Here is a 20,940-nt window from a genome sequence, read left to right as displayed (position 1 = left end):
TTATTGTCTTTTGTTATGATTTATAATTACATGTTGAACGTACTGGTTTTGGGTTAAAGGGTATATATGTAACATCCCAATTATATAATAATCAATATTATATAATAAGTACGTTAACATTCAAATATAGAGAACAGTGGGAGTATGACGTGTAATTAAATGTAGTATTACAGTCATCCAGAAATAAAAGAAACTGAAAATTTAAACTTAAACAGTTGAAAGGATTAAACACTACAAGTGTTTAATCAAGAAATTCTAAGAAGATTACTCCGCAATATCAACAACCTCCAGCTATTGCTCCAAGGGAAATCTCCGCAACAACATCTGCTCCCATCCAAGTGGATGATCATCGCCAAAGAAACATACCCAAACAGCACATAACAAAAACAATGCAAGGGTGAGCTAGATATAGAAGCATGTTATACATATGGCATAGGTAAGTCATATAATCATACTTAGAGCATATTCATTAAACCATAATTCCATCCACTCATATAACATGCAAAAGTCATCCAAGCATGGTAAACCAACATTACAATACTTGTTACTTTATACCCCGACTTGTTACTTTATACCCCGACTTGTTACTTTATAGACCGACTCGTTACTTCATAGACAGACTCGTCCGGACTAGAATGAATTCTGTGTAGCTTCGATGTTCGTGCACCCGGGTGATGTAGTAACTGGAACTCGTCCTATCTGTCCAGATACCCTAGGACTAGGACCTCCTGTCGTTCCCACACATGACGTACCCCCTCTACGTGAGGACGAGTACTCACGGAACATCAGGATGAACAACCGGCTAAGCTTCCCACATTCATTCTTTACAAATCTCAATAATCAAATTCTGAGTCGTTCCTCCGTGGAATGCTCATTTAATCATTCATACTTTCATTTTATCTCATATATAGTTCATCATAAACCACTTATAACCATACACTTTCATCACTTTGAATCACATACTCTTTCACTGTAATGCCAACAATGATAATGCATACATACACTCTTAAAGCCACGTAGAATAATCAATTAAAATAGTATACTGGCATGAATAAAACATCAATCGAATACTTAATGAGTAAACCACAAACACTCTGACCTACACAGACCGAATGTTATAAGCTCTAGAAGAACACTAGTACATCACGAGTACAACAGAGATCATGATTTAGATGTTGAGGAAACATTTAGATATTTGTGAGGAAAGAACCTGACAAGGCATTGCCTTGCTCCTACGTATCTCCATTTTCGGTGGAGAATCAAGGCCTACGTAGTTCTGGCTCAGGTTCTTTGATGAGAATTTGATATATATGGAATTTTCTGAATATTTTATATTTTTATATTATTATTTATTTTATATTTTTCACTCTTGTTTTCTAAAAAAAAACAAAGAGAACCAGGCTTCTATTTCTATTTTACTGGACATAAGATACGGCCCCAAACATTCCTTTTTCTTCCTTGGGCTGAGCCCCAAATTTGCTTCAGCAAGCCTCTTCATTAGAGGATTCAACACGTTGGCAGAAGCAGAGAAAGTTACTCCCATTCACTCCCTCAACGGTCACGGGAGAGATATTCTCCTCCAACCTAATAGATCTTCGACGGCTGAGGAACAAACGTGAATCTGGGCACGAGCGGCGCGACGTAGCAGTGAGGTTGAAGGAGGTGGCGACATCTGGAGCAACGGGCGAAGGCGAGTCCCCGCGGCTCGTGAGCGATGTAAGGGTTTCGCGGAACATGACTGGGGTGGTAAGGTTGAGTAGCAGTGGCGGAGATGAAGACCGTGGTTGCGGCAAGGTGGTTGATGATAGGTGGCGATGAACAGTGATGATGAAGATGAAGGAAGCTCTGGTGTTGACCGTGGCTACCTATATGGTTGGAAGAGATATTAGAAAGTGAGTTTATGCCTAACTCAACCCCACAAAACCGGCTTGTAAGGTGAGGTTTGCACCTCACTTATATATTATCATTTGGCCTTATCTCTAGTCGATGTGGAACTTCCAACACACCCCCTTCACGCCGAGGTATAGACATCTCGTGCGTGATAGTAGAAATTGGGTGGTCCGATAGCGGCCCGATTGCGGGTGGAAGAGAAGAATAGAATGCCCACTTAGAACTCGTTAGGATAGGCTCTGACCTGGCTCTGATACCATATTAGAAAGTGAGTTTATGCCTAACTCAACCCCACAAAACCGGCTTGTAAGGTGAGGTTTGCACCTCACTTATATATTATCATTTGGCCTTATCTCTAGTCGATGTGGGACTTCCAACAAGAGAAAAGAAAATGAAGAAGGTGGGAGTGATGGGCTGTGAGATAGAAGTGCGGCAGAAATAGGCAGCTTGATGGTTGCATGCAGAAGAAAATGAGATTGGGGTGGAGGATAAGGAAATGAAGATGGTGAAGTGGTTACGGTGGAAACGAGGTTGAGAACGTGAGAGAATGCTGTGTCTCGCCTTTGAGCGCGACGAAGAAGAAGAAGGAAGATGTGGAGGAGATGAGTGGCGGTGAATGCCGGGGAGGAAGATGGAGAACAGAGGATACGGTTTCTTGGGTTCAATTACAGTTGGTATAGTAGTGATACGAACCATGAATATATAATGAAAGAAAACGTAACTTCAACACTCACATTACTCATTTAGCCAAGATCAAACACATAAATCACATCTAGGTAGCAAACTTAAGTTTCAGATTCAATGGCCAACCTCTTAATATTTACTGTAGCATCCTTCTCCATGATCCTGTGTCTCTTCTCCTTTATCGTCCACGCCCTTGTAGAGTCCTCCTCTTTCTCCGAATAATCAAGTTCAAGTTCCAGGTCTCTACCTCCCGTTCTTATTGTCCCAAATTTACATTTCTTTATCCTCCCCACATACCAATCAAAGTAAAACAGTTCATCTCGTGAAGAAGAAAAGAAACGTCGGTGATAAAGAAATGGGCCATGTGAACATCTCACAAGTGGCAGACACAAACTTTTAAGTAGAAGACATTTTCATTTCTAAATTAAATATAATAAGGATAAGAATTAAATAAAAACAATATTTATTATTATTATTTTATATGGAAAACAACTAAATGAAATAACAAGTTCTTACATTCTCCCATACATCAAAAATTTTCGTCCTCGAAAATTAAGCTTTTTAAAACCAGCTGAGATACATCTCTCTCATCTTGTCCTCTAATTCTTAGGTAGAGTTGCCTCCTACAACTCGTATACTAAACTTATCCAGGCAGTTCCCACCGCTCAAAGAGCTTATCAGGACAACTCCCACCACATACCAAGAGACAATTCTATGCCAACATACATATCACATCTCACACCAAAATCAGGTCATTTTTCACTTACTCACATAGCAAGAGATCTTCTCTAATTGAACGTTTCATACTCCCACAATGTGGCAAAAATCGCAAGCTACAGTTTTTTTTTTTAACCGGTACTATTGAAGACTCCGGTATGCATGACCGGAACTGTGGACACAGTGAGGTTCCTTGGCTATAAAACGGAGTGCTAGCTGCGATGGGCGACACTTCGAAACGTTGAGATCTGAGAGCATCTGAGAGAGAGATCTGAGCACTGAGAGTTCTGAGTGTGAAAACTTTGCGAGATCCGAACGACTGAGTGTGGTAGATCGGAGAGTCTTCCGGCAAGCTTCAAATCTGCAAATTCCAAGGCTTTGCCCCGCCTCGAGTAAATTTGCTTATGTCTATTTTTCATATGGTTTTAATAATGATAATAATAAAAGTAATATTAAGAATAAATAATAAAGGAAAATAATAATATTAATAAGAATAATAATATATTTTCTTATTATTATGTGCGACCTTCACAGTGTTTTTATTGGTTTTCACACGTAACCGATTAAGGTTTCAGCGTAACAAGCTTATATAGGAACATCTTATAGTATTTAATTTACAATTTAATACAGATTTCAACAGTATATCAATTTTTTTAATTATAATAAACAAAGGATAATTTTGTAATTTTCATATTTTATCAATTAACATTTTTTGATTTATCACATAGGTCAAATCCTTCACAAATTTTATTTCTAAATTCATTTTCAATCACCTCCAAATATCTTAAAAAAAATACACAATTTACTCTCAAATCCCTTTAAATTCATTCACTCCTTCTCTCTCAACTCTATTCCCTCAAGTGAACACACCCTAAAAAATTACTCAGAGAAACTTTTGTATCCCAATTGTTCAAGTTTTACACAGTTTATTGAGAGTATTATGATTAATTAATTAATCTTATAATAAAAGGTTTAAAGAATAATTCTGATATATTATTTCAGCCTAATATTCCTTAATAGAATATTTGACATATCTTAACATCTTAAAGCAAGAAATATGTGAATTGATAAAAATTTCACAAAATTGCTAAAGATGTTACATAAATTGCCTCCAAAAAGTAATACATTACTAACTCATCACTATGAGGCAAATATATCTAATAAGTTTGGAATATAAGAAAACACATGCATGTCCAAAAGCTCAGTGATAATAACAAGTTGATTACAAATAATATCTATCCATTAAATAATTATCTGAACGGTTACTTGTTTGATATTCATGAAAAAATATCAAGAATATAATAAATCTAGGAATATCCATTTATTCCAACAATTATTATTATATATATATATATATATATTATCACCATTATAAAAAAATGTTTTAAATAATGTGAAATTCTACAAAAATTCATCAACTTTCTCAAACCTAGCATTTGCAAGTAAAAAAAAAATTGAAGTAAAGGAAAGACGTCATCACAAAAAATAGCTTTTAGACATATATAAAAGACACAACTCAATTATTTTTGTCTCCAACAAAGTTGAGACTTTAAACTAGTCATGTTCATCTCTGACACAGTTGCCTATGATCACCCCTACTTTTATAAAATAAAGTAAAAGAAAAAAGAAATTGTAACAGCATACACCACTTATTTATCTCACTGAGAACATAAAATAGATTAATTGAAAGAAAATTCGAAACTATTTATAAAAAAACAAAGTATATCGGGCATGGACAAGTATATATTCACAATAAAAACATTAAATTACAATTTTCACCCCTTTTATTCTTTAGGTGTAATTTCGGTCTTCCTATTTATTTTTTCTCCAAATTTAGCTTTTATTTAAAAAAAATAAAAGTTTTGGTCAAAATTAAATTTTCTACACTTTATTTTTACATTTTAATCAATTAATTATCTCTTGTCATTATCTTAAATGAATATTGTTTTTATTAGTAGTAACACATGCCTCTATTTTATTGTGATAATAAAACGAATTAATTAAATTTTAAAAAATAATTATAAAATTTAAAAGATAAAATAATAAAATAGTTTATATTAATGAGGATAAAATCCATCAGAAAAATATGTATACCAAAAAATAGTTATGAGGTGGTTACAAAATCAAACCTCTTAAATAATAGATACTTTATTAATAGGGATAAAATAGGTAAAAATATTGTACATGAAAAAATAATTTTGAAATGAAAACAAAATCAATCCTCTTTATTAATAGATATAAATAATTTAGTAAAACAAAGAAAAAGGAATAAAACAGAAATGATTGAAGATATAAGATGTGTTAAGAAGTGACTTAAAATCCACAAAATTAACTTGTAAGGTGAGATTTGTATCCACTTATATATTACAAATTGACCTTATCTCTAATCGATGTGAGACTTCCAACATACTCCTCTTACGCCGAGGTATGGATATCATCTTGAACGTGCGACTAGACATTAATGGATGGTTCGATAACGGTCTGATAGCATATGGAACAATATGTCCAACAAACAACAAATATCGTTATAGTTAATGGCAATAAATATCGATGTGGGACTGACTTCCAATAAGATGAAAATTGTTGATTGTGTAAGATTTGTTAGCTAAAATCATGTATGAAAATTAAAGTAACCAGAAATTAGAATTTAGTTTATTCCATATTGTTTTGTTGATGAAAAAATAATAAGAAAAAAAAAGTTAATCCAAGTTGCAAAAGAAAGAAGTAAGGAATAATATGATTATGAAGATGAGCTCATTGTTTCTTTGTCATGCCCCCACCATATCCCTATAAGAGATTTGGTGACTCAAGTGTCACCTTTATTCCCTTGGGTTCACATCACGTGCCTACTAATTATATAATCAATGCACATGCTCCACACATTCAAACTTTTATCAAATACATATATCTATTAATTAGGGTTTTGATTTGTCTAATCTTGTTTCTACATTTTAAGATGAGTACTTGGTTTGAAACATAATTGATGGACCATGGAAATTAGACAAAGTTAAGAAACGTTATTATGTGTAGGTTGACAATGATGTTTCTTACTATTATGTTTATACTTTCCAATGGTTTGGGATGAGTCATGAGTGGTCTTGTCTTCATTCTTACTTTGATTATGTCATTGCCCTCATGCAAAGGAGATTCTGGAGATATAAATTATTTGAGCCACTAATCATTATTATTATTATTCCCTTAACGGTGAGAAAAAAAATATATTTTTTTGTTGGTTTTGTAACTTAAAAAAAAATTGCAACTAGTTCGTGATGACTATAAAAATGAAGATTTGCTATAATGTAAAAGCTGTCATGTCGAAATGTACTAAAATTTGAAGTAGTGGACAATTATTTGATCAATTATACAAAAAAATAAATAAATAAAAACTAGGGTTGGACATTGGTACGTACCAATGTATTTGAGAAGCATAACAGTTGTCTCATGCCTCAAGATGTAGAAGCATTTTAGTGTTGGAACATGGATATAAGAAGTGTCATCTTATTTGCCATTCAGAATGATATAGATTCAATTACCCTTTAAATTTTGATAACTAATTTCACAAGATAATTAAAATATGTAGATTTTTTTTTTCAATTTAAGCTATTTTATTTTTAAATAACAATATAAAAGTTTTGAATTTTAATATTTTTATCAAGTTCATTACTCTAAAATATAGAAAATTATTTTCGTATTAATTGATATTTAAAAAAATATGAATTGGTAATGTTTTTTAATAAATATTGTTCATCTAAAGTTTATCTGTAATTTTTAGTTCATGTTAGAAAATGAATTTTTTCCATTGATATACTAGTTAAATTATTTTAGCTAATTAATGTTGATTTTACATATTAAAATTAATGTTGACTACGATTATTTTGGTTAAAATTAGTTAAAGAGTTTCTTTTACAATGTCATTGTCCAATGTTATTTTATGATAATTTTTTTACTAATGTGAGTTAAAGAACAAAAAAAAACTGAAGCTCTCAGTGTGTATGGATGTGTGAGATTGTATGCCTTTATGTGTTTGTGTGAGTATATGTTTGTCGTATTTGTGTGTATGTGACTCAAGTGCAAAAAAAAGGTGTATTGAAGCTTCAAATTTAAGATACATTGTTAGCTCAAAACAAGTTAGTACGTAACAATTGGAAGCTCTTCTGGAAAAAATTTCAGCACTTCTTTCATGAGTTTGGAAACATATGTCAAGATCAATATTAACAACAAGTACAAAGTTGTGAGTTATGTGGTGGAGATCATGTTAATGGATAATGTGCCATGAAAAATATATCTCAAGAAGAAATTAATTAATTATATGGATAATCAAGTTTACCAAGGTAATTATGGAAATTATAATCAAGGTGAAAGTTTTACCCAAGTATGGGACAAGCTGAATCTTCAAATAGACCATCACATCAACAAAAACAACAACAACAACCTTCCTTACATGATATGACATCAAAGCTTGAAGAGACACGTCAACAATTCAATTAAGTTTTCATCTCTAATCACAAAAACACTAAAGCTTTTATCTATAATTTGGAGACTCAAGTGGATCAATTAGCACAGAAGTTGGAAGAAGTCAAATTTAACAACCAACTCTGAGGGTGATGGAGGAGAGAGAGGTTGAAAAAGATAGTAAATAGAATGAGAGTGAAGAAAAAATAAGTGAAGAGAACAATGATCAAATATGAGAAAAAAGTTAAAAAGAAAAGAGAGGAGGAGAAAAACAAAGATAAAGGTGTAGTAAAGTCTCTTCCATATTAGTAAGTTCATTTTTTTAAGAAAGAAAAAGGAGAAATAGTTTGCTTGATTCATGGACATGTTTAAACAACTAGAAATCATAATTCTTTTCTCTAAAGCAACAAATATATTTTAAACCTACTTATAAACTATGAATTAGTCTTATCTTTATTCGATGTGAGACTTCTAACAATTAAAGCATTCAATTTAAAACTGAAGGTCATTCACCTTAAATGGGGTTTTCAATTTTCTTTTCCAAAATAACAGTGATTCACCATAACGTTGTAACAGGATATGCAGTTTTGCGATCTAAACACTTGATTTACCATGCGCAGCGGAAAAAAATTTGTTTTAAGTAACAATCAAGAAATAAAGCTAAACAAACTTACTATCTATGGCACTAGTGAACAACAACAATAATTCTTATCATTTAGAGATTATCTTATAAGAAACCACAAAGCAATTCACATAAGAAGCTCACACTCATAAACATATAATCACTTATGAAATTCTATAACTCCCAAAGCTGAGAAGACACGACAAACAAGCTGAAAATGAGAAAATCCTGAGAGTTTGGATAAATTATGAAATTCTTTCTCAGTTCTTTCAGTGCCAGCATCCAAAAACATAAGGTTGTCAAAGCCAGTGACCATTTTATCTGCATCTGTTGAGTCAATTGCTTCAGGCATTATCATCTCCATAACAATTACCTTTCCCTTTTCTGGCAAAGCTTTGTAGCAATTCTTTAAAATTTCTACACATTTTTCATCCGACCAATTGTGTAACACTGCCTACAATTATCAACAAACTATGCAAAAGTAAACAGTTTTTCAAGTGACAAATTCAAACTTAAATAAAAATAAAAAAAGTTAAGTGAGATATAAAAAGGAATTTATAAACATTAAATTTTAATATTTGATATTAAAAATAGTGTACATGTTTTATATAAACAACTCATATTTTAAAAATTTTAATTTAGATAAACTATTTGAGAAATAGACTAACCTTTAATATTATAGCATCACCTTGTGGAACACTTTCAAACATGTTTCCTTCAACTTGCTTTATCCCTTCACAAGAATTTAATTAATTTCACTCAGCATAAAGTAAATAAACAAATGAAACAATAAATTCCATCTGAAATAGCTAGTTTTATAAGAGTGAATATTAAAGCATAATGGAAAAGTAGAGAAAAAGGAAAGATACCTGAATATATGGGAGCATTTTGTATAACATGAGGCAAATCAAAATTAATGCCCTTAATAGAAGGATAATTGGAGATTATCATATTAAGATTTTGGCCAATGCCACCACCCACATCAACTAGCAAAGATATTTTATCAAATCCTCTATACATTTCTATAATCTTCTTAATCTCGATTGTGCCAAGATTACTCATTGCTTCATTAAAAATATTACTCAGTGTGGGATCCGAGCATATGCCTTCATAAATAGGCACTCCATGAACCTTCTGGTACAAGCCCTTCTCAAAGTCCAAAAGTGCCTCCTTGTAGTTCAGCCTAATCAAAAAACCAAACACCAATGTAAATAAATTCGGTCAAAATTACCTATCTTTAATATAAGTGTCCTCTAACTAAAAGCATGGAGTAATGGTTTAAATGATTAAAGCTTATGGTTGGACTGAAACTGATAATTTAGTCAATAAATTTCTCAGTTGATGGGTTCACAGAAGTGTGACTATCTAGTTGAATCCTTAGTCAATAAAACTCTATAAATATGATATTAATGATAATTTATTTTCACATTTTGCATTAATTGAGATTTAACTTCAAGGTTCTGACCAATTGTACCACCTCATACCTAATTTGCCATTGTTATAAAACGGATGTCAACATACGTTTCATCTTCAATGGATGTTGACATCCGTGAACGGATGTTGATATTCGTTTACATATTTTATATTTTATTTTTTATTTTTTTATTTAAAAAAAGAAAAGAAAACTTCAACAGATGTGCCACATTCGTTAATTTTTCTTCAACGGATATCGACATCCGTTTAAAAAAAGATGTGGAAGTTTAGGATATTTTAAAATATAAAGGATAGTTTTGGAATTTAAAAAAAATGTAATGGTGCAGGGAGCAATGTGGAGTGGTGTAAGGAGTAACTCTCTTATATGATGGATCCTGATATATTAACAACTTTTTTTAAGAACTTTTTGATAATAGATTACGTGTCACTGTTTTAAAAAAGTTGTCAAAAAAAAGTTGTTTAAAGAACATTTTGCTTGTATGATAGTGTTTGGAGTGTTGAAAAATTGAAACCGGATAGTAGAAGACGAATACCTGACAGTATAGAGGACAGCCCAAAAAAAAATATCTTTACAAGATCTATTTGGTTATTATTTTGAGCTGTGAAATGAATTATTTTTATTTGATGGGTATCAAATGTACAAGTGAGTCATATACTGACCTTAGAAGCTAGGCTTTTTATAAAGTCAGATCAGAGATAAACTTAATTAGTAAAATGTTAATAACATCCTTCAAAATCTAAATCTATCTTATTCGAGTTCAAGCTGTTACGTCAAGTTAATTTTGTAAACTTCAACTACACATAAACTCAAAAGAGGAACTTTTCAGCTGAAAAATTACTACATTACGAAAACAAGAATAGGAATGCATTACGTTATAAGACTCTTTGATACGTTGGATAATTTTTATAATAATTTTTTTTCAATACACCATCTATCATTATTTTATTGGTTTATTTAAATTTATTTCTAAAAAAATATTTAAAACAATCACAAACTACTGCATATATGTGGTAAAAGAATTATTAAAAAAAAATTGTTATAAAAACATTTTCTCAGATTATATTGCGCAACTGCAATACTTACAAGACATGGACGATGGAAGGGTGACTAAGAAAAGTTGATAGGGGAGCCAGAGAGCCCTTGCTGTGATCTTTGACGAAGTAGTGACCAACATGAGAAAGATGGTATAACCTCTGAGGTTCACCATTTTCGTTTGTGCGAGTTGAACAAGTGAGAAGAGAATGAGTAGCAAGCAGAGACAACATGCGATCAATCCTGCGAGCCAATTCTGGGTGCTGTGTTGGAAGTTGAGAGGCAACATCAGACGCTGTCACACCAACTCCTGTTGGAGATGCCTTTGCTATGATCTCAAACAAGTTTAGCTCAATCGCTGCATTCAAAACTGCAGAATATATTGGACCAAAGCAATGCTGCATTGCAGAGATGCATGCTTTTTCCTCCTCTGCATAATTCGACTCCATTCTACACTTTCTTTTCCTCTCTCTCTGCTAACTGCAAAGTTACTGTTCTAACTTTTCCTTTTTCTACGAAAAATATCACTTTTCCTCGGTACTGTTATGTACTGTCATGTCGCTCTTTGGGCTGCTACTTCTGCACCCCATTTTTTTCTTACTACACCTCTCTAATTTATACACCTACGTCACTTGCGTCCTCCTTCTCCAATTCCCTTTTCCCACCAACACTGTTACACATAGTCAACACTTCATTGTTCTTCTTCCTCACCATGTTTTTGCAGTAACTCTCCTTCAGTTTGTGCAAGACGTGACGAAAGAGTCTCAGCTGATGTCACAATGCAGAAACAATTATATATATATATATATATATATATATATATATATATATATATATATATATATACTCTTGTTATCAATATCAAAGTAAAAAAGAAATTGTTTCTACTGTTGTTTTACCCTGGTTAGTAAAATTTTTAAGGGAATTGGGCTTGGTCAATTCGATTCATTTTTCTAATTGGAACACCACATTGATCTTGTATTGAGCCAAAATAATGCTAATTAAACCTTCATAATTTTGTCATTAATTATTCCATTTACAATTTATTAATAAATAATTTTGTCAAATTAAAATATTTATCTTTCACTTGATGTAGTTGTGTTTTGTTCACACTTTAATTCATCTTTTTCATATTTTTAAATTATTATTTTAACATAAATAAAGTTGAACCTTTTAAGTTACCAAATTTCACCAATAAGGAAAATAAACTAAAACATAGAATTTTTATAATTAATATTTATTTATTTGTGTATAATGTACAGTAAAGCAAGGCGTATTATATATATGATAACTACCCATTTATATCTTATACTTCGGTAAATAAATAATCAATTAAAAACTTATTATATTTGTCATTAAAATGGAAGGTTATTAAATTGGTCTAATTTTATAATTTAAAAATGATTCATACAATATAAAGTTTTGGTAATAATAAATATAAATAAACATTGAATTATTTATACATATAAAATATAAAGCTCAAAATTGATTGCATTACTTGTTTCCTTATCAATGCTAACCAATTGTTCAAAATAGTGTCTAAAACACTAATTTTATATCAATACTAATTATACACACATACATATAACTTTTTTTCTTGTTTATGTATGAAAAGAAACAATATAGATAAACATATTATCATTTATATGTTACAAAATAAAAAGGAATATGTAAATCTTGCAATGTATATATAACTTTATAAAATAATAATAAGTATTCCTATTATTATGGTATCTTTTTGAAATGAAAATTGTTAAAATTTTATATATATATATATATATATATATATATATAAAATAATCTTAATTAAAAATATATTTTCAAAGAATCTTGGTTATAAAAGGCTCTAGTTATTAATAGATTAAGTTGAAAAAGCAGTTCAGAAAAAAGACTTCTATGACATCAAAAGATGATACGTGTCTAAATATCAACATTTAATTATCAGTACACAAATAATGGACTAGTAAAATAGCACGTGCACAAGGAACTTGTGTATAGTTTTCGAACTATATTATAAAAAAAAAATTAATATAGGTTAAAATTAGTTTATATATAAATTAAAACAAAATTTAGAAAATTTACATAAAAATTTGATATAAATTAATAAAGTTAATCTATTTATTTATTTATTTTTAAATTGATTTAAGAGAAGTTGATAAAAAAATATTCATAAATTAAAATCATATAGTAGACGCCGGTCAAACGAAGTTTATATATAATGCTACTCATTCTTCTTTTCTTCTTAAAAAAATTCAAACTTTGACACTCTCAACGAGTATTATTCATTGTAATATTTTTGAAAAACGTGGAGTTTTCACAAACCTTAAAAAGTATGAGGATTCGTATCATAATGTCGTTGGCATCTTATAATGGTATTCTTTGTGAGCATTGGTTCAAAGACAAATATCTTAAAATAATATTAAATATTATTTAATAAACATTTGTTTAATTTATTAGAATAGTATACACAAGATTTTTCTTTTATCTCTGTCTTTGTGTGTATAGTATAAATACATGCTACATTCCATTAAACCATCACACACTGCAACAATTTGTGAATACCTTTTTCCTTTGAAACTAAAATGGCTTACTTTAAGAAGCTTATCTTAAACATGGTTATCATATTTCTGCTACTCTTATCATTGAATCTGACAGCAGCAAGGGTGCCCTTTTGGATGTCCCAACACAAACCATGTAAGTAACATTTAATCTTTTGAAATTGAACCAGTTAATGTTTCTGATTCAAGTTTTAACTATTTCTTTCTTCTCTCTCCAAAGTTCTTTTATTTTGTTTTAGTTTAAAATTATGATTAATTAGTATAATAATTTTGATTACCGATATTTTGTTTTGGGAACCATTAAGATGGACGGCTCCTTGAGAAAGCAGATGATCCACAAGGCCATAATTATTATCTTTATACGCCTCCTCCTCAGAGAAGATGATCCACAACACCATAATTATTATGCTCATCATCCATGGTTTGAAGGAAAACTTGCAATGCAGAAGCATATAGATATAACTGCTTATATATGTATTGTAAATAATTGATTTATAACAAATAACTTTTATATATATATATCTGTATTACTTGATTAAGACTTCTATGACACCAAACTTTGAAGAGAATAAGTGTGTCTAAATTTCAACAATGGATATTATTGAATTTGTGGTTAGCATTTGCATATGAACATTTTCCATCAAAAATTTATTATGAGGACACAAATAATGGACTAGAAAAATAGTACTGCACTGGGAACTTCTTGATGTGCCTTGTTTCAGCTATATTATAGAAATAGCGAAGTTAATATGGGTTAAAAATATAGTTTACATTTAAATGAAAATAAAATTATGGAAAATTTAAATAAAAAATTTTATATGGATTATAAGCTTATTTATTTATTTATTTTTAAGTGAGTCTAAGAGAAGTTGATAAATAAAAAAAAAAACATTCACAAACTAAAACATATGACTATAGTCAAACGAAGTTTATATATAATATCACTAATATTTCCCTTCTTCCTTAAAAATCCGACTCCAGAATCTCAACTAGTATTATTTATTGTTATATTTATGAAAAATGGAGTTTAGGAACAACTAAAAATACGAGGAATATTCATGCAGTCGGTATTTGTTATTATGGGTGAGCATTTGTTCAAAGTCAAATATGTAGCGATTTCTCGTCCACAAGAATTGGTCTAAACCATCTTTTTACTTTATTTTATTCTTATATTATTATTTTATTATTACTAATTTATTATTTTCCTTTGAAGTGTAAAGTTTTTGTTGTAGAAGTTAACAATAAAGAATAAAGATTACGAAAAAGGATCTTCTGAGGTGTGTAGATCATTGTCTTTGTATTGTGCAAGATACCATAAAAAAATTTGAGAATCTCAGAATTAACAAGGATCTCTAAAAGGATAATAAAATAAACCCAAAATATTTTTAGAAAAAGAAGAAAAGAGAAAGAATGAAACCAAGAGAAGAGAGAATGAGAGAAGAATGGTTTCTGATTATGTGTTTTGAACTTAATGAATTGCTTTATTTATAGAGCTCGTGAATCAAGCCCATAATCCAAAAGATTCAAAATATCTGTCAAAATATCTTTTGAGAAAATGATGTTTTTAATAAATTAAAACATTGCGAATCAAAAAAACGACAATAACAATTTTGTTGGAAGTACGAGGGTTGGAGTTGCAATGATCCAACGATTCTTGTGAAACATGCACAATCAAAAAATCAACACTACAAATTTTGCAATATCCGCATAACGGCAACGGCATAATTTTTATAACAATATTATAGGTATTCTATTTATTAAAAAACATGCAGTAAGCAAGACTTCTTCCTAAAGGTCATCAGATGCACCACAACTAATAAGTATAACATTCATCATAGTGAATATGGTGGGTCATGACTTAAAAGTCATTAAACAATATAGTAATAAGGTAATGGAGGTATATGAATAAGTTTGTGCATGGAGTAAATTAAAGGCAGGGTCAAATTGTAAAATAGGGTGCAAGAAATCAAAATAAAGGTGCAACAAACAAACCGAGTCCAGGCCCAATGAAGACAGCGTTGCAGTTACTAATTAATATTTTAGTTTACGAGTAAATAATATAATTTGGTGTTGTGGGTGTGTTTATGGGTTTGAGGGATGATGTTTGGGTGTGAAGGAGCTTAAACAAAGGGTTAATTACGTAGGAAGATGAATAATTAATTATGAGTAACCATCAGGGTTGGTACAGTAATGGAGTTTTTGAAAATGAAATATGTAGAAAAATGGGAAGTGTCGGCAATGGATGGTGACTTGGAAACGTTTGGTCAGAACGATTGCCATCATCGCTTAAGAACCAGAAGCTAGGAAAACAAACTACACCTTACCAACTTACAAAAAATCTCACTAAATATCCATCACAAATTCTACTAATAAATTATATAAGTATATATTAAATTATTTATCGTATTCCATCATTTTATTAAGAGTTTTTATTGGTTCAAATTATTTGATCATTCTAACCTAATTATAATGAGTTAAGTTTTATTGTGATAATTTGATCAAACTAATTCATTTTTATACGAGTTTACTTATTAGTTTAGTATAAATGATTCCAGACACATTCTTATATTTGTATTATGAATAAATCATATTATGTTTTTCTCTTTATTTCTTAAAGTAGTTTGCACGAACATGTTATGATTTGACTTATTGTTTTACATGAATCTTTAAGTTAATTTTTGTAAATGAAATTTTATATAAATATTTTTTAAAAAAATCAATTTTATATATAAATTTAAACACTAAAATCATAATATATATATATATATATATATATATATATATATATATATATATTTTCAGTTAGTACATTTTAGCAATGTGTACCGGATTTTAATAAACAAAAATATTCTTATATATTATGTATTTTAAATTTTAAAGACAAAGGTATTTGAATAATTTTTATTTTCAAAACTAAAAAAAACACAAGAAACTCCCAAACCCTTACTCACCTCCCTTATTTCTCTTAAACCTTTCTCTTTCAAATATATATATATATATATATATATATATATATATATATATATATATATATATATTAGATTATATATCGTACATTATATTTAAAGTCATATCAGTCCTTCAATAATAATAAGCGAATTTAATGTTATGCTCTGTGCATAAAATTGACAGGTTCTGGAATAGCACACACAAGATTTATTTTCTCTATTTATATCCACTTCTCGTCCTATATTCTCACTCTCACGTATTTGAAAAAATGTTTCCATCTTATGAGAAGGTTTTGATGAAGATGATTTTTCTATTTGTGATTCTCTTATCAATGAATATGGCAACTGCAAGGGTACCCCTTTCCATTTCAGAGCCTCACAAACCAAGTAAGTCACCTACCATCCTTACAACAATTTATTAATCTTTCATCTTTAATTCATAAATTTTTCTAATCTTCTACCTTTGAATTCAAGTATAATTAAACGACCATTTTTCATTCATTAAAAATATTAATTTAAATTTATTTTTTTTTCATTACTTTTCCATATTGCCCTCAATTTAAAACTTAGATTATTTTTTATCATAAAAAGCCTTTAATTTCATTATTTATATTTCTTTAGTATCAATGTTTAATTTATGTGGAATTACTGATTATTCATTTTCAATATTTTTTTTGGGTACCATCAAGATGGACGCTTCCTGGGAGGTGCTGATCCCATAGGCCACAACTTTCTTCCTCGTCGTCCTCCAAGTCCATGAAAAAAATTATATAATATTGTATTGATTTGGTTTTCATCGTTAATATAAATTATGTTTATGTTTTTCTCTTATTTATATTAATAATCATATTGTACAATATGGAGAAAGATATAGTAGAATGATGGTTGTAATGGAATAGATCTACTCTGCTGTTACTATGTGATCTTATACTTCAAATTTTAAAAACATGAACTAATTTATTTAATAAATATATGAAACTAAAATTAAATAAATTTTAATTTTAATTTTAATTTACTAAAATACATACATGATAAAAAATGTAAATATATAAGTGTGCATTGTTATAATAAATTCAACGGGTACCTCGTTTCTGTTTTATCTATAACAAAAACATAAGCATTGTTTAGTACGTATGTGCAATTGCAATTTCGATTATATTTTATTTTAATATTAGTATTTTAATTTTATTTGTGTGTGTGTGCACGGGGTAATTATAAGAGTAAAAGAGAAATAAAAATATGTGTAAAAAGTTATTCTTAGAACAAATGGTAATTTTTCTATTCTTCTTTCTTTTTATTTTTCACACGAGTTCTATATTGTAATTTTTGAAACATTATTATTAAAACTGATCCATTGAAGATAATTAATCTTAAAATAAGTACAAGAAATTTATTACATTTTAATTTTGGTAGTGGACTTAAGACCACTCAAGATCAGAAATCCTAATTCAGTTTTAGCTTATTAGACAATATCGACTACCCTTAAATAATAAAGTTAATATAACTGTTTCTAAGAAATATATAAATATAATATTAGGTATGTTTGTACTCTGGATTTATATATATAAAAATAATTTTTTTTTCTCAAATTTTAATATATTTTATTTTTTAAACTTTAAAAATAAGTGGATATAATTTTTTAACATATAATAATGTTTTTTTTAGCTTACTAACTAATATTTCATTCTGTCATTTAAATTAAAACTTGTCAAAAATGGTACAATTAACTTAAACACTATTCTAAACACGTATTGATCAATTGTCTTAATTATCACAAGTTTAGAATAAATATTATTCAAATTTTAGATTCTCACACTTTCTTTTAAAAGAATTTATAAAAGTTTACAAGAGTTATTTGAAAATGGTTAAAAAGTCCATGTATTTTAAAATTTAAAAATTATGAAATTTCGTTTTTTTTTTTTTGGACTTTGAACAACACCAAATGAAAAAGAAAGTTGAGCCATTGTAGGCATTAGGTAACATGTCAAAAATGGCTTTTATTGTTCACACATGATAGTCAAACATTGCAGGCTGGTATCCTAATAATGGAGTCAATTATTGCAATAAAAATCATCTACTGTTCTCATATCTTTAAAATTACTTTTTAAAAGAAAATCATGTACACTTGATAAAATCAAATTTTATTTATTATAATTTTAATATAAAATACTTAATAAATATTTAAACAAATACAAATATATTTATTATATATAGCGAACAAAAATAAGATGCAATTTTATATCCATTATATATTAAAAATATATATCAAATATAATCAAAATTACCTTCCTAGAGTCTTTCTTCAATCCCTTATCCAATGTCTACTTTCATGCATGGATATTTTATCCTTGCTTTATAGTACTCATCTAAATATTATATTATCTTTCGATGATAAATATTTTATCGATTTTATTAATGTCACGCCCCATTAATTAACCTGCTTATTCACCTCTCTACTTCCATAAATGCACCTTGCCACGCGTACACCTCCATTTGACACACACGCCCTTCATTTAAAACGCACTCACGTTCACAATGCATGCATGCTGACAAGTGTCACTTTGGAACGTTCCAAAGCGTTAATGGAATCCAAGTGGCAGCCGGCGAGTGGACGTTCGTCCTGCCTGGGAAGAGAAACTTAATTTCTGGAAAACTCTTCCCCTTCTCTGCACACTTCATCTCCTTCCTCAAACTCTCTGACCTCTAAAATTCTCTACCTTCTCTCTAGAACCTCCATTCTTCTCTCTACCATAACTCACGTTCTCCTTCTCCGATCCAATTTCAGAAATCGTAGAGGAGATCCAGACGTCCTGAGCTTTCCATCAAACCGAACCATTTCCAGTTCTGGTAAGTTCACTTGGACGTTCGTTTCTGGAATCTCTGCAAACTTTGATCCAACTGCATGCATGGGCGTGAACTCAGTTCTTTCGTCTTCTTTTTGTAACTTTTTAGTGGAAGAGTCTAAGAGGAACGTTGAGAATAGAAAGTCACCTTGGACAAGTAGAAACCACTCATCTTAGAACGCGCACTACAATCCGGGTAAGGGAAGCTTGTTAGAATTTAATTCACATGATCTCTGTACTGCATGTGCGTTACGTAATGTTTGAAAGTATGATTTATGATATTTGACTTTTGAGTTTAGGAATATGACTCTGAGATGATATATGAAAATGTTGCATGTATGTACTGGGAATTATATGCTGAGTGTATGAATGGTCTGTTACGTTGTATGTGGATGATTTTGTTGTTTGAATGTTAGTATATGATGTTGATTAAAAGCATGAGAAGCATGGAAAAATACTATGTGAAGATTGATTAAATGCATGAAAGTTATACTGGAAAATGAGTTACTGTAAAAGAAGATTTATATGAAAAGTGCATGAAATTGAACGTTCGTATCGATACGGTCATTGACCGTTCGGTATTATCAGTAAATTCTTGTATTAGTCGGACCCTTTCATTTGGAAAGGACTTCCTTTGAGAACGAACGCCCTCTTATATAGTTTTACGTTGTGCTTTCGGCCAGACGTAAACATCACGAGTGTTGTGTGAGAATTGAGAAGTCTGATAATATCCCTTTGAACTTTTAGTCAAATTATTAAAACATGAACTTTAAATATCTCATCTTATATAAATTCCAATTTCTATGATTTTGAATTCAGCTAAGAGCCTTGACCTAAAAACGTACGTCCTAAGTGGCGTTCGGTCTTAGACCGAACGCTCGTTCAAAAAGGCAAACGATTAGTAGCGCTCGTCCTTATGTCGAGCGTTCGTCTTTGGTAGCGTTCGACCTTATGTCGAGCGTTCGTTCGTGATAGCGCTCGTTCTTTTGTCGAGCGTTCGTCTTTGATAGTGTTCGACCCTTGTCGAGCGTACATCCTTAATAGCGTTCGGCCTCTGTCGAGCGTTAGTCTTTAATAGCGTTCGGCCTTGTCGAGCGTTGATCTCAAATAGCGTTCGTTCTGATCTCAAATAGCGTTCGTCCAAACAGTGAATTAACGTTCGTCTTTTTATGAAAGTGGAACATAGAATGAAAATGTGATGTTGAGGGAAGTATAAAATGTGCGAACCATATATGAATTGATATTATGATTTTGGAATTTGAACGAGCGTTCCAGGGTGGAACGACTCTTGACTGGATATTGATATTTGTTGTATGAACGTGGTAAGCTTAGATGGTGATCCATCCTGATATTCCGTGAGTGCTCGTTCTCAAGTAGAGAGGAGTAGGTCATGCGTGGGAATGGCAGGAGGTCTAGACCATAACTGTAACTTGGCAAAAAGACTAACCTCAGGTGGATACTGATGAGCATTCCAGTTACCCCACCTGAGTGCATGGACGCCTTAGCTACACAGGTTTCATACAGTCCGGACGGTCGGTCTAGTATCAGGATTTTGGTTGAGTTAATGTATGATTTGAATGCATGTGTTACGAATAAATTGATATGTTTGTTATGTATGAACTGTATGTTTGACTTGAATTAAATTCAATAAGCTTACCCTTGCGTTTTCCATTGTGTTGTCCCGTCTATGCATACCCGTCTTGTCGAATGCAATGATCATCCGTGTGGATGTGAGCAGATGGTGAGGCGTTACTTGAAG

At 30.5% G+C, this 20,940-nt stretch overlaps 1 protein-coding gene and 2 long non-coding RNA genes across 3 annotated transcripts; 2 read left to right on the top strand and 1 right to left on the bottom strand.

Annotated features, from left to right (window-relative positions):
- Positions 1–8,497: 8,497 nt before the first annotated feature.
- On the bottom strand, positions 8,498–11,293 carry LOC108332558 (isoliquiritigenin 2'-O-methyltransferase). Its single transcript, XM_017567882.2, has 4 exons — positions 10,884–11,293; positions 9,235–9,548; positions 9,034–9,098; positions 8,498–8,819 (listed from the first exon to the last, which is right to left on the bottom strand). Exons 1-4 carry the CDS (start codon positions 11,279–11,281, stop codon positions 8,526–8,528), a joined length of 1,071 nt encoding a protein of 356 aa, XP_017423371.2. The 5' UTR covers positions 11,282–11,293; the 3' UTR covers positions 8,498–8,525.
- A 2,089-nt stretch (positions 11,294–13,382) lies between these two features.
- LOC128194798 (uncharacterized) lies at positions 13,383–13,929 on the top strand. Its single transcript, XR_008246167.1, has 2 exons — positions 13,383–13,526; positions 13,696–13,929. It is a non-coding gene; the product is annotated as an uncharacterized LOC128194798 (long non-coding RNA).
- Positions 13,930–16,480: 2,551 nt separating this feature from the next.
- LOC128194774 (uncharacterized) lies at positions 16,481–17,253 on the top strand. Its single transcript, XR_008246134.1, has 2 exons — positions 16,481–16,725; positions 17,028–17,253. It is a non-coding gene; the product is annotated as an uncharacterized LOC128194774 (long non-coding RNA).
- Positions 17,254–20,940: the final 3,687 nt, after the last annotated feature.

Source organism: Vigna angularis, chromosome 11 (assembly GCF_016808095.1).
Source record: "Vigna angularis cultivar LongXiaoDou No.4 chromosome 11, ASM1680809v1, whole genome shotgun sequence".
Classification (NCBI taxonomy): domain Eukaryota; kingdom Viridiplantae; phylum Streptophyta; class Magnoliopsida; order Fabales; family Fabaceae; genus Vigna; species Vigna angularis.
This window is presented reverse-complemented; position numbering and strand designations above follow the sequence as displayed.

Excerpts from the sequence above, each read along its gene's own strand:
- LOC108332558 (XM_017567882.2), bottom strand. The coding sequence starts at position 11,281 with ATGGAGTCGAATTATGCAGAGGAGGAAAAAGCATGCATCTCTGCAATG. Across the intron at positions 9,549-10,883 it reads CCTTCCATCGTCCATGTCTT|GCTGAACTACAAGGAGGCAC; the intron begins GTAAGTATTGCA and ends TTTTTTGATTAG. Across the intron at positions 8,820-9,033 it reads GTGATGCTATAATATTAAAG|GCAGTGTTACACAATTGGTC; the intron begins GTTAGTCTATTT and ends TGATAATTGTAG.